This window comes from Ovis canadensis, chromosome 8 (genome assembly GCF_042477335.2).
Source record: "Ovis canadensis isolate MfBH-ARS-UI-01 breed Bighorn chromosome 8, ARS-UI_OviCan_v2, whole genome shotgun sequence".
NCBI classification, from domain to species: Eukaryota; Metazoa; Chordata; class Mammalia; order Artiodactyla; family Bovidae; genus Ovis; species Ovis canadensis.
The window spans coordinates 36,378,696-36,393,402 of NC_091252.1; the positions used below are offsets into that span (position 1 = coordinate 36,378,696).

At 40.0% G+C, this 14,707-nt stretch overlaps 1 protein-coding gene across 8 annotated transcripts in view; it reads left to right on the forward strand.

Annotated features, from left to right (window-relative positions):
• The window catches only part of LAMA4 (laminin subunit alpha 4), a 145,125-nt gene extending 132,498 nt beyond the window's left edge, over positions 1-12,627 (forward strand). For all 8 annotated transcript variants that reach the window (XM_069598067.1, XM_069598068.1, XM_069598074.1 and 5 more), the window contains exons 33-39: positions 1,375-1,564; positions 2,325-2,480; positions 4,055-4,214; positions 6,173-6,303; positions 7,324-7,417; positions 7,887-8,006; positions 12,169-12,627. In XM_069598067.1, the coding sequence (XP_069454168.1) occupies positions 1,375-1,564; positions 2,325-2,480; positions 4,055-4,214; positions 6,173-6,303; positions 7,324-7,417; positions 7,887-8,006; positions 12,169-12,314 (997 nt within the window). In that variant the 3' untranslated portion in view covers positions 12,315-12,627. The remainder of the gene's footprint in view (positions 1-1,374; positions 1,565-2,324; positions 2,481-4,054; positions 4,215-6,172; positions 6,304-7,323; positions 7,418-7,886; positions 8,007-12,168) is intronic.
• The last annotated feature ends 2,080 nt before the right edge of the window (positions 12,628-14,707 follow it).

Here is a 14,707-nt window from a genome sequence, read left to right on the forward strand (position 1 = left end):
CAAATTTGTATATGCACATTAATTGCTCTCTAGTATTTTGTCTACATGAAGCTTCCTTAGCATAAAGATTTTTACTAAATTAAGTGCAATCAGTTTTTCAAAGGAAGACATGATATTTTCTTTTAAAAACATTTTCGTTGGAGGATAATTGCTTTACAATGTTGTGTCGGTTTCTGCCATACAACAGTGTGAAATCAGCCATAATTATACATATGTCCCCTCCTTCTTGAACCTCCTGCCCACTCCCCCCAACATCGCAACCCTCTAGGCATCTCTGGTTTGAGCTCCCTATGTTATATGGCAGCTTCCCACTAGCCATCTATTTTACATATGGTAATATATACGTTTCCATGGTACTCTCTCAATTGGTCCCGCCCTCTCCTTCCCTCACTGTGTCCACAAGTCTGTTCTCTGTGTCTGCGTCTCTTCCTGCCCTGCAGATAGGTTCATCAGTACCATTTTTCTAGATTCTATATGTATGTGTTATTTTATGAAACTTGTTCTTCTCTGATTTACTTCATTCTGCAGTAACAGGCTCTAGGTTCATCCACCTCACTAGAGGTGATTCAAACTCTTTTTCTTTTTATGGCTGAGGAATACTCCATTGTACGTATATCCACATCTTCTTTATTTATCTGCCAGTGGACATCTAGGTTGCTTCCATGTCCTGGCTGTTGTAAATAATGCTGCGATAAACATTGGGGTACTGGTGTCTTTTTCAGTTGTGATTTTCTCAGGGCATATGCCCAGCAGTGAAATTGCTGGGTCTTAATGGTAATTTTATGCTTCTGAGGTGGTGCTAGTGATAAAGAACCCACCTGCCAGTGCAGGAGACGTAAGAGATGTGGGTTTGATCCCTGGGTCAGGAAAATCCCCTGGAGGAGGGCATGGCAATGCACTCCAGTAATCTTGCCTGGAGAATCCCATGAACAGAGGAGCCTCATGGGATATAGTCCATAGGGTCGCAAAGAGTCAGACACGACTGAAGCAACTTAGCATGCATGCATATGGTAGTTTTATTCCTAGTTTTTTAAGAAATCGCCACACTGTTCTCCATAATGGCTGTATCAACTTACATTCCCACCAGCAGTCCAGAGGGTTCCCTTTTCTCCACATTTTCTCCAGCATTTATTGAAACAACACTTTCTTAAATGTGGGATTTATCCCCGTTGTATGAGGAAATGGAGAAGGATTTACATTTTTGAATTAGCAGTGCTTACCCGATATTCACAATAATAATAAGATGTAATTAGAAGTAATGTTGCTTGGGATTAGATCAGATGGCTTTATTCTTCCTTACGCTGTATTGTCTTGGGAAGTTAGAGATCACAGTCTTCTTTGACAAGTGGTAAGCTTTTCCTTCTCATTTACCAGATCCCAGTTTTCCATTCGTCTGAAAACACGTTCCTCCCATGGGATGATTTTCTATGTCTCAGATCAAGAAGAGAATAACTTCATGACTCTGTTCTTAGCCCATGGCCGCTTGGTTTTCATGTTTAATGTTGGCCACAAGAAACTGAAGATTAGAAGCCAGGAGAAATACAATGATGGATTGTGGCATGATGTAAGTTGAAGGCAGAGAATATTATTATCAGCAAACATCCACCATTCTAATACCCCACTAGTGGTTTCTCTAGAAACATCCATTTACAAATTTTGTTGCTATATGTTCAGAGTTCAGTTTCAGAAACTTTCATTGATTTATTACAAAAATCTTGAAGCTTATTATTTTAAAAGAAATATAATCTGAGTATAATTTGTTTTGACAGATCAGCTATTTTTAGTGCAGTTACTTTAAACAAAAGATCAGTGGTCAGCATAAGCTGAAGTTTGGTTTCTAAGGATTTTTCACTTGACTGGGTTTTTTTCCACTGCCTATAATATTCTAAATTTTCTATGATTGCTGAGTGTCTTATAGACTAAGCTATGGAAGGTACAAAATAGAGTAAATCTGTTAGGAAGAAAGGATACAACAGGTAGAATAACCTAAATATCAAAGCAATTCAGTGTGTGTATAGTGGGAAAGTAAGCAGTGTCAGCTGCATTACAATTAATTATAATCAAATTTAGAAGCGAGAGCATGTAGGCTGCCAGCTGGGACAGAGAACTCTGCTAAACATAAGCTGTATTCAGAGATTAAGCCTGTAACTTTAAATCAGGCTTCGAAAGAAGAGACAAAGTCCTGACCTTTGGTGAAAGGACCACTCTTTAAAGAACCTCTGCAGCACTGCAGATGATAGCACAGTTGGGAGGAGAAGCAACACAGCCTTTCCACTAATCTTTGGATGTGCTAAAGATACGCGGTTGTCCTTCTCTCCATCAAGGTGATATTTATTCGGGAAAAGAGCAGCGGCCGAATGATAATTGATGGACTTCGAATCTTAGAAGAAAGTCTTCCCCCTGCAGGAGCTGACTGGAAAATCAGGGGTCCTATTTATTTGGGAGGTGTGGCCCCTGGAAGGGCTGTGAAAAATGTCCAGGTAAGCCAGGTGTGATCAAGTAGAGCCATCAACCTTTAGAGTTGAAAGATTGTTTAGTCTAGCCCTCACTTTATGATTAGAAAACTAGCAAAAGTAAAACTGTACTTTGGCTGGAGATGGGATACATAAGTGGGTATTGTTTAATGGTTATCTGTCCACCCTGTGACATCACAAAGCCCAGAGTAATCTTTTGATTCTAAGGTAAAGGTGAGATGAAAAATGTTTCAGAGGTATAAACTGTCATGAAACATTATGTCTCAAGGGATGCTTATTGGTTCAGCAAGTACCCACGCTTTTAGTCTTAAAGAACACCCAAAAGAGAATTCCCTGGTGCTCAAGTGGTTAGGACTCAGTGCTTTCACCGCCCAGGCCTGGGCTCAGTCCCTGGTCAGGGAACTAAGATCCTGCAGGCTGCATGGCACAGCCCCCCAAAAAAACTAGCCAAAAGAGAAAGCAAGTCATTATATTATATATTATTGGGTAAAAAAAAAAAACTTTCAGGCCATTATGTAAACTATGATCTCATTTTCATTTCTTACACACACACACACACACACAATTTGTAATTGTACAAGGAAATGTGGTTACCCCTTGGGGGACATGAGGATATGGTAGAAGAAAACAACATTATTTTTGTAATTTAAAAGTTTAAAATATTGGACCTTCAAATATATTTAGCAAAAAAGGAATGCATCAAAGGACTAAGTTTATTTTTAATATAAATACAGGTTTGACTTTAACACAAAGAATACACTTCTAAGATCCATTAAATGGCTTCCCTGGTGGCTCAGTGGTAAAGAATCTGCCTGCCAATGCAGGAGATTCAGGTTTGATCCCTGGGTCAGAAAGATCCCCTGGAGAAGGAATTAGCAATCCATTCCAGTATTCTTGCCTGGAAAATCCCATGGATAGAGAAGTCTAGCAGGCTACAGATCACAGGGTCACAAAAAAGTCAGACACAATTTAGTGACTAAACAACAACAAAGATCCATTAATATGTGTGTGTAAAGCAAAAGTGGGGGGAAATGTTCATATTTAATTTGATTTTAGATGAGTAGCCCCAATTCCATGACAGCTTCTTTAAAAGAAAGATTTCTAAAACTGTGAAATCGGTTATCTGAAGTGGCCCATGTTTCATGTCCTGTGGTATGATAAATGCTCAAACACAAGCCAGTAAAGCAAATCCTCTGCTGTTTATTTAACCATGGTAGATTTAACAGTTTAGTTCTTTGCTAGCCCTCATCAGCATTAGGTGATCTAGGGCACAGCTGTCTTTCTTGAAGAAAACAAATGAGAATATTTCTAATTCAATTTGAAAACCACAGCTGCAATTTACCTTGTGAAAAATGTTGAAATTTTTGTACCTTAATTAGGTAGGCTGTTATTATCTAATACAAAATTCTAGCTTCAAAGATCTAGTTAAAAAGCAACAATCTGGAAAATGATTGACTATTCAGATAGCTAAAACAAATAGGGCAAGAAATTGGTAGGTTCCTCTCAGGACACAAATCCCTTCATTGGTGCGTCTGTGAGTGGTGAGAAAATGGATTTTAAGAAGTGCCTTCTCCTCTCAGATAAACTCGGTCTACAGCTTCAGCGGCTGCCTCAGCAATCTTCAGCTCAATGGGGCCTCCATCACCTCTGCGGCTCAGACATTTAGTGTGACTCCTTGTTTCGAAGGTCCAATGGAAACAGGAACATACTTCTCAACAGAAGGAGGTTACGTGGTCCTAGGTAACAATGATTTACATTAAAACATGAATCATGAAACACTTCTTTCCTGGAGATGGCTAACAGGGATATTGGGCCCAAAGTTAAAAGCCACAATAGCAAACTCAGCCCTTGAAAATGGTCACTTTTCGTAAGGATCACTTTTCTCCTCTGCTGCCGTCCAGATAGACACATGGACCATGCCAATCCCTGTTTGCTTTCCCCAGCCAGTGCTTCCCCACAGCTGGCAAGCCTCTCGGGATAGACCATCTTGGCTCCTTTAGACTTTCTGTGCTGCACCGTGGTCTAACCTGTGTGGGCTTTTGGCTACCTCACACACTGGGGTTTTCTCTGCTCCTTCTAAGCAGCACCCATTGTTCCTGCTAAGGAAAGTTCCACTTCCTCCCCTCTCCAGCAACTCCAGCAGACAAAGCTATCCTTAAAAAATTTTCTTTCTGGATTTTTATTCTCAACTCTTACTGTCATTCAACAAAGTTTTCATTGTGTGCCTCTTGGTATGACAGTCCCTGTGCCAAGTGAGGGAACATAATGGTTCTAAAAATAAGGAAATAAAATCCTAAACAGACTACCCACAGTCACCATCTAGTCCATTCCAACAGCATCCTGTAGAGTAACCATCAGGTGTGAGGAGGGCACCAGAACAGGTGCCAAGAAGGAAAACAGGAGAATGTTCCTGCCTTCAACATGCCCTGAATAAAGACCTACAGTGCAGCCAGTTATCCCTTCTTAAACCATCCCCATGTCCAACCGAGTAGCCGGAGGCAATGTTTCCTCTCTTTGTCTAGTTCACGATTTTACTTTCCTTTCTCCTTAACCCACTCCAGCACTCCTGCCTGGAAAATCCCATGGACGGAGGAGCCTGGTGGGCTGCAGTCCATGGGGTCGCTAAAAGTCAGACACAACTGAGCGACTTCACTTTCACTTTTCACTTTCATGCATTGGAGAAGGAAATGGCAACCCACTCCAGTGTTCTTGCCTGGAGAATCTCAGGGACAGCGGAGCCTGGTGGGCTGCCATCTACGGGGTCGCACAGAGTCAGACATGACTGAAGTGACTTAGCAGCAGCAGCAGCAGCAGCTCCTTCTTTATCCCTACTAAAACACCAACAGGCACATTCCTCTGCCTTTCATTGAATTTCAGTGAAAAGAACTGAAAGGTTTAGACAGCCTGAAAAGCATAGCAACCTGCACAATTTATGTTCTCAATAAACATTAATAGCAGGAAAACTTTAAAAAGTGATCTATAAGAAGCCATGTGAAGTGAACACTATTAAGATGCCCACCTTTGCAGTGAGTCTCTTGGAGTGAACACAGCTATTCTTAAGAAGAATTCATTTTCTTAAATCACTGCAAAAACAGCTCCTAACCGCTTTTGCTGTTCTTACTTTCTCTTTCCTCCCAAATGCTCTGCAGCACTGGCTCCAGTGATCTTTTTTAAGAATTATTTTAAATACAGATCTGATCAAGTCACCTCCTATGCTTATTGTCTGCAGTATAAAGTCTATCTTCCCTTCTGGAGCCCTGGAGCCCTGGAGCCCTTCCCCGTGTGGCTCCTGCTGGCCTTCTCTACTCACCCTCCCTCCACCCTCGCTCGCAGGCCTCTGCAGTGCTCTCCAGACATCCCAGACTCTGCACTTGTGTTCAGACCAGTTCTTCCTAGTTAGCTCTTTCCTGCTTCTCACTTTTGAAATAATAAATCGTCCTGCTAGTTGGAATCAATTTTTCCTCACCTGAGCTCCCATAGCCATGACGAATTTTCAGCGTGCTGTTTCCACCCCGCACTCCAGACCCGCTCAGAGCTTTCCAGTGTGTTTGACATGGAAAATGACACTTTCCACCTATCTACTGAAAATGCGTCAAACTTTCCAAAAGGGATACCAAAAACATGAGATTACGAAATCACGCCATGGTTACAAACTTTAGGTTGCTGTTCTTGAGAACTAATAGTATTTCTCTCCACAGATGAGTCTTTCAATATTGGATTGAAGTTTGAGATTGCATTTGAAGTCCGTCCCAGAAGCAGTTCTGGAACCCTTGTTCACGGCCACAGTGTCAATGGGGAATACCTAAATGTTCACATGAAAAATGGACAGGTAGTGTGTTACAAACTGTTTTAACAAGTCTGTCTTCTCTGACCTTGGATTCTAGATCTGAAGCAGTATTTTATTTCACAGAATTATTTTGTTGATCTTTCCTAACTGAGGGGAAAAACAAACAGGGAAGCTCAAACATAAAATTTAAATGCAGGCAATTTTTAGATTCAGATTCATATGTTGGGAATTGACTTGATTAGAGCAAAGAGCCATGAAATTGTGGCAAAGCCCAAAAAATCAATAATTAAAAAGTTTTAATAAAAGAATCAGAAGAGGAATTTTTTACAACAAATGGAAGCAGCAAACGTTCATCTGTCTATAATATGTATGCATACCACACATACATTCTTTTCAGCTGCTAAAAATAAAAACAATTATTATAATTAAACACCACTTTCATCCTTAAATAATATTACTAAAAAACATGAGAGTATTCAAATAAATATGAAGCATATTTTCATCAGTGTCCCTAACTTAATATAATTTTCATTTGAGTTCCAGTATATTCTATAAAACCATATAACAATGAAAACAAATCCTTATATGGTGCTTACTGTATGTCAAATACTATTCTAAATGCTTTATATGGATTAACTCATTTAATCCCAATAACTCTGTGAAGTATTATAGTTATCACCCTTATTTTGCAAATGAGAAAACGTGGCACAGAGTGAGGGACATAGGAGCGCTTGAGTATGAGTCCAGGCAGTCTGGCTCTAGAGTCCAGCTCTTCCTCAGTACCTTCACCTGCCTTGTACAGCACATTCCATCTTTAAAAGAATTCATTGTGCTATCTTACTGTTCCTCTGCCCCCTCTTCTCTCCGGTGTCTTTATTTTGTTCTCTTTCTGAGGAACACATTTTCTCTAGTCTACTGAACAGTGACCCCTTGTGTTCAAATTGCAAAGCTAATGTCTGGATGTTCAAAGTTTTGCTTCCTTGTGGTAAATGTAAGAAATCTCATCTTATCTCAATGAGGAGAAATGAAATAAAATTCCACAATGTGCCCTGTTTTTTGCAGGTCATAGTGAAAGTCAACAATGGCATCAAAGATTTTTCCACCTCAGTGACACCCAAGCAGAGTCTCTGTGATGGCAGATGGCACAGAATTACAGGTGAGGAAAGCTGTGTGTCCTGGGTTTCCCTGATAAAGTGAGCCTGTACACCCACCTCTGACATGATGACTTGAAAGAACTTAGTCTGTATAACATATGACAGAATAGGTAATAACTGACAGTCTAAAAGTAGTCAAGAAAAGAGAATCAAATGTACTAAAATGTGTATATTGAATCCACATGTGATTTGAAAATATTAATGCTGCCAAAATAGTCTTATGGAGTTGTTTAAATAATGCATTATTTATGAAGCAAAGAAAAAGTATCAAAAAGTGTATTCTAAATATTCTCCCTTTCAAAGGAAAATTTTACAGTGATTGGTTAGACACTGATGTTTTCAGTGATTAGAGGGAAGTGTATGGTTTATTCTGGAATAAATAAAAGCTATTGCTATAATAAATTATTCCCTTTCATGTGAAAATTAATTACCTCAATATCACTTATGACCACTCTTTTCCCTGTATTTCAGTTATTAGAGATTCAAATGTGGTTCAGTTGGATGTAGACTCTGAAGTGAACCACGTGGTTGGACCCCTAAATCCAAAACCAGTTGATCACAGGGAGCCTGTGTTTGTTGGAGGTGTTCCAGGTAAGAGTTATTTAAAGTGACGAGTTTCCAAATCCAAAAAAACACTTAAGTTCTCATAATTGTTATTACAGTATTAAGAGTTGAGCTATGTATTTTTATAATTCACCTAGTAACTCCAAGAATTTTATATACAATATCCTTTCATAGGGGACTTTCCCAGGTGGTGCAGTGGTAAATAACCTGCCTGCCAATGCAGGAGATGCAAGAGATGTGGGTTCAATCCCTAGGTCAGGGCGATCCCTGGGAGGAGGAAATGGCAATCCGTTCCAGTGTTCTTGCCTGGGAAATTGCATGGACAGAGGAGCCTGGAGGATACAGTCCCTGTGGTCACAGAGTCGGACAGGACTGAGCGACTGAGCACACACACATCCTTTCATAGGAAAATCATCCAAGCACCAAAACAAAGTAACAGATGAGAACTACCTGGGGCATCCAAAACAAAGTAACAGATGAGAATTACACGCTGCATTCCAAACGGTAGATAGGGCTCTCCTTCTGCTCTGTCTGCTGAATGTTCTCTTCTCTTTACACACACCTCACATACCCACAGCGAAACACACTGTTTTCTCTCTTACACAAAGAAAAATTTGTTACTGCTGCTGTAGGATCTGAGAACCTTAGAAGACTAAAAGTTTGGTGACAATTACTCCTCTTCCACACTCAGAGAGAATACACAGTTCTTCCCGTCCAGGACTAGTGTGAAACGTGAAAACAGCTGCAGACCATAAGTTCTGTTGTTCCTACATAGTGACATTCCCTAAGAGACGTTCCCAGCTGCAGTTCTGTAAACATCATTGTAACATCAGTGCTGTCATCTGCCAAGAATGGTGCGTAGTCCGGATGGTGATGGGGCACGTATGGACCCCCCACAGTTACTTTAAGCCTCTAAAGCAGGGACCATGACCTTCTGTTGCAAGTGTTTATTTCACACACTTCATTCGCTTGGGAAAACTGAATGATAAAGGTAGCATGAGGGAAAAATCAAGCTTTTACAACTGGAATTTGGTGAGAATTTAAAGGAAAAACTTAATATAGTTTTTCTTTGCATCCTAACTATACTATTTTAGACTGACCCATGTAAAGGCAAATAATGCTTTAACCAACAGAGGGAGAAAGATTAAGCATCCAGTCTTGGGTACTCACAAAATAGTAGCAACTAAGCAGTCCTCTGCTTTGTAATGTGGATTTTTCAAAATGCCAATATAGACAATAACAACTCATTGATGAAATAGGAGACCCTCAAAAAGCAGTCTTTCTCCTTTACTTCTATTATCCACTCCTGTCTCCATTCCTTAGTCCTCTCCTCCTGCTCCAGGCTTCAGTTCTGAAATACTGGCAAAGACCACACTGCAATTCATGCAGGTAGTGAGGAAGATGGGTGCTGTCAGTCCTTCCGTTTCTGCACGTTGCTTTCTTCCTGGAGATCACAACATATTTTAAAATAGTGCAGGTTCCCAGAGGCCTACAGGATCAAAGTCAGCCTAGCATACAAGGTCCTGATTATCTCTCCCCACTTTGCCCCCTTGCCTCTAGGGCCTCCCCCTACCTCCTGGGGCTTGCAGTTCTCTGAATGTTCAGTGGTGAACTTTGCTCCAGGCCTTCACACAGAGCACAAGGCCTCAATTTCTAGAAAATGCTCTTCTTTCTTGTTTCTCCCACTTCTCCACCAACTTAACTCCTATTGACCTTGAGGATCCAACTCACAAGCTTCTTACACACATGCCCCACCCCACCTCACCCTGAATATCACTTTTATGGCACTCACTGCAGAATATGATTGAAGCTAAATAGCATACTCCTTGCTTCCAGAGAGCATGACTTCATCACACAACAAACATGTACATGCTGTCGCTTCAGTCGTGTCCAACTCTTTGCGACCCAATAGACTATAGCCCGCCAGGGTCCTCTGTCCACGGGGAGTCTCCAGACAAGAATACTGGAGTGGGTTGCCATTCCCTTCTCCAGAAGATCTTCCTGACCCAGGGATCTAACCTGCATCTCTTGTGTCTCCTGCATTGGCAGGCAGTTTCTTTACCCCTCGTGCCACCTGGGATACTGAGTGTCTAGTAAGCACTGTGCTAGGCTCCAGGAGATGGACCAAACAAGCATGGCCCTCCCTCACAGAAGTTACAGTATTTGTTCTTTACTTTGCACCCGAAGTGCTTACTGCATCATTCAGACACATATTTCTCTGATTTCTGTTTCTTTGAGTCTTATTCCAGCATGACACACTACCATCATCTCTCACTACAAGACTTGCTCCATAGGCTGGCTGGGCAGGATATACCTGAAGCCAAATTCTGCCTACCTGAGACAGATCATGAATAGCAAATTTGAGCTAATGAGCCAGTACACAGGAATTAGCAAGGCCAGTGAGGTCTACCCACCAGCCTGCACCACTGCAGCTTTTAATTCCATCTACAGATCATGCAGCAAGTCTAAGACAAAAAAAAAGTATAATTTAAGATGAACATCATTAATTACATAATTTTTGAGCTGTTCAAGATTAACTCCACTAAAATCGTATCAGAAACTAGGGCATGAAAAAGAATAACTAAAGGAAATTAGGCATAAACAAAACCACTGTATGTCCTGAAATCTTAGAATCCCAACCAGTGCTCTTATACCAGGCAGAGCTCTGGTAACACACTATTTCTGTCAACAAAGAGTTAATGCACTGAAATTCATGAACTTCGTATCAGAAAATTCAACTTTATTGTATGATCATTCAAAAATCAAAATGAGAAGTTAAGTTTTTGAGTTAGCAACTATTCATTCCTCTGCTGAAAATCTTGCATTATTCTGTATATAGTCAAGCTTTTAACCTGAGGAATGTTTGCTCTTAAAATCATGTGTTGATTTTATTAATCAATTACTTAGGGTTCTGGGGCAGTTTGCCACCACTGTAATAAATTATATAGTGAATTATGCAAACCATAATTTCTATATGAACTGTTTCCTCTAGAATTTGTCCCCCATGAACCAAACAGTGGTAAGCCTGGGCAGATTCAAAATCCATGTTCTAAAACTAGTATCTAAAATGAACGGAAGAGATGTTTTACCCCTTATATTCTTTCCTGTTCACTCTTTATTCTGATGATGTACATATACTGTACAGTCTTGAAGAATGACAAAAGTATGACAAAGTCATACTAATCTAGAGACAAGGGGAATTGATCTCTTAGGCCACTTACAAATCTAAAACGATGCTTATCATTCTAAACATGAAATACTATTTCCATCATTTTCAATAAACAAGCTTCTGCATATTCTTAATCTACATTACTTAGAAAACTTATTACAGCCCCTTGATGGTATTTAACTTGCTGTCCTTTTTTATGTTCTTTCCCAAGTTACTGATTTCCGAGTGTTTTCTATCTTTTTATCTGCCACTGTTCACATAGCTGTTTTGTACATAATTATAACTTTGACTAAATGGATTTTAATTTCATGATATTCCTAAGCTCCCTAAATTGCTTTAAATTATATTGCTTCTATCATTTCAACACATTTAATTGTGTCTGTACAATTAATAAGCACAAGGCTTCTTCCAGATCGCTAATTAAGATAAGGGGAGAAAGTTCCTCTGGCATACCCCAGGGCACCTGTACCCACACAAAGACTAGGCTAGTTATCTTTATCCTATTTATAGTTCTTAAACCCTGAGAGCTCAGGAAAATTAAAATTTAGTTTATTTGAATTCATTATTTTCTCATTATATTTTATGAGCTTGGCAAAAATGTGGAGGATTAAGGATGAAGGGTAATGATATGAATTAAACAGAAACATTAACCAATTCCAAGAAGAGTCTGGAAGCTGAATTTTCTTTCCTGTCTCAGTAAATCATACAAAATAAGTGAGGCCCAGGTAAAATTAACTCTAAAAAGCATAAGCAAATCCTGAAAACTCACTGCTGAGATTTTACTTGTAAGTGGTAAATTTCAGTGGTAAATACACAGCTGAATTATACTCAAAACTCTAAAATTACTACATGTTCATATTACTTCAAAAGCAGATAATATTAAGTAAATTACTGTATTCCATCTTTGACATGTAGATCATTGTGATAATCTAAGTGGTTATGACGTGTATTTTTGCCACAAAGTAGTATTTGGGCTTGGGATGCCTCGATTGCAAACTTGGTGTTCATTTCTTTTTCCAGAGTCTCTACTGACACCACGCTTGGCCCCCGGCAGACCCTTCACAGGCTGCATCCGTCACTTCGTGATCGACGGGCGCCCGGTGAGCTTCAGTAAAGCAGCCCTGGTCAGCGGTGCCGTGAGCATCAACTCCTGTCCAGCAGCCTGACACAGCAGAGCCATCCAAGCACAAAGTTCTTTAGAGCACTGAAAGAAACACAAGGCCAGCCAGGAGGAGGGGCAGTGCTTCCTCTCGGTAGAAGCTTTCATCTAGTTGAGCAGGACTTATGAGTCATCAGGGACTGGATGTTTATTATTTCTTACTTGGATTCTTACCTTGGATCCAAAATGTCTGCCATGGATAACAATCAAAGGAGCGTTAAACTTACCTGTATTTTATAACTTCCTGCTGGTGAAATTCCTGTTCCTGTTTCTAATAAAATAGAAGGGATTCTAAATAAACACTGGCACATATTTTTAAAGTGTGGCTGGATCCTCAGATTCCTCTTTCATTTAGGGATGATAACATTCAACTTAAACCAAACTGTCTTTAGTATACTTCCTTTATCCTGAAAAGATTTACTGATTTACATAAAACCTAAAATTAGATGATCAGATTTGCTTTTACCACTTTGGTCTATCAGGATAGCAAGAATATTTTAGGCTTATCAAGTTTTAATAAATTTCTAACAAATTATCAGAATGGTAATTTGTTTCCAGATAAGGAAAAAAAAAATGCCTCAATCGAATAAATGCTTACTTTTTTTCCCCTTACTTCCTTAAAAGAAAAATAAATTGTGTGAGGAGAGGTTCTTGTAGGAAATTGTTACAGTGCATTTTGTAGGAGTCATGAAGGACATTATATAGCAAAGAGTAAGACAAAACCATGCATCCACTTAAAAGTATAAAAGTCCTTCTATTAAAAGTTTTTTCCCCACATACCTGCAACACAAATAGTCTTATTTATAAAATGTTATAATCATATTAAGGTATATATAGTAATAAAATCTAGAAAAGGGAAAATTGGTTTTACTAGCTGATAGGATATTAAAATATAGAAACTGAAATAAAAGAATTATACATGAAAAGAAAATCAGCATTGAAGACAAAATGAGAAAATAGGCCCTCATATCAACAGGACTGAAGGTATGTAAGAGGAGTAACTGGGGCTATGGGGAGGAAGTATAAAATGTTTTGAGGAATTACTAAGGGAATAAAATAATCTCTTGCATACACATATGTAATTATTTACATTCCCCTACTACGCTCATGTCTCTGATACATTAATAATAATGATGATGATCAGTGAAAATAGCTAATATCTACTCATAGAGGACTTACTAAGTGCCAGCCTCACAATAAGGTAAACTGAAGTAGATTTCACTTGACCATCACACATCCTACAAGGCAGCATTTGCAGATGAGAACCTGAGATTCAGAACTGTTAAATAACGTGCCAGCTGTCATCCAGCTAGACTGAGGAGCCAGACTGGTAACAGGACCGCTGCCTACCTCCAGAGCCAGCACGAGTGTCCCCTTCCTTCTTGCCTCCAGGGGACTGTCTGCCATCGGGCCAGCCCTCAGCTGGTCTCCAAAGCTGGAGTCACAAACTCAACCACCTACCAAGCCAGAAAGATACACGAGTGAAGCTGGTTGGGTCTGACAAAATCAAAAGGGCACTTGCCATGGCTCATCTAGAAGGGCAGCAGGTACTCAGCCAATTATTACCATAAAAGAACACAAGTCTTAAAGGGCCAGAGTTTCCAAAAGAAGACGGAAATGTGAAATTTGAGGGGCTTGAAATGGCCTGATTTTTCAGTTAGTAACTAATTAAAAACAACAGCAATTAAAATGACAAAAACACTGGGCAGACCAAACAAAACCTTCTGAGAGCTAAGGGGCTCTGGGCTAATGTGGTTTCTGGGCTAAAGACTCTGAATCCAGTCGGGCCTTAACTAGTATAGGTTGAACCAATGCTTCAAACACACTAAGCCCTCACAGTGTTTCCTACACTAGCTCCAAGCAGGAGGCAGTAGCCCTGAAACACCCTACCATTTTCTTTTCCCAAAATTTTCCTGAGACATCCTAGAGGGCCCTTCTGTCCCTTCATTCTCAGCAGTGGCCCAAAGTCAACTCCACCAGCCAAGCTGCAGACTGGCTGGGCCTCCAGTGGTTCCAGCTGGTGTGTACACAGACTCACATGTATGCAGACTAAACCACAAAAATCCTTCTATTTAATATCTTCTCTACAATTACAAGGCCACTTCTTTGCAGTTGGTATTTCACACTTATGCTCGGCAAAGAAGAACCTACCGGCCCCTATCTGCTGACCCGGTTAACAACCACATGATGACACTCAGAAACTTTTGAGTTTACCATTTATAAAAGCTTGATTCAGTTCTTAGGTGGGACCTCATCTCTCAACTCCCGTCTAGGGAGAAGTTGTCCTTTCTTTTAATCATAGTATATTGAAACTTCATATAGAGAAACATGGATGGATGTTCGGAGTAATTTTGACTGGTTGTCATTCATGACCCCTGCCTATTCAAAGCACCTTCAAAA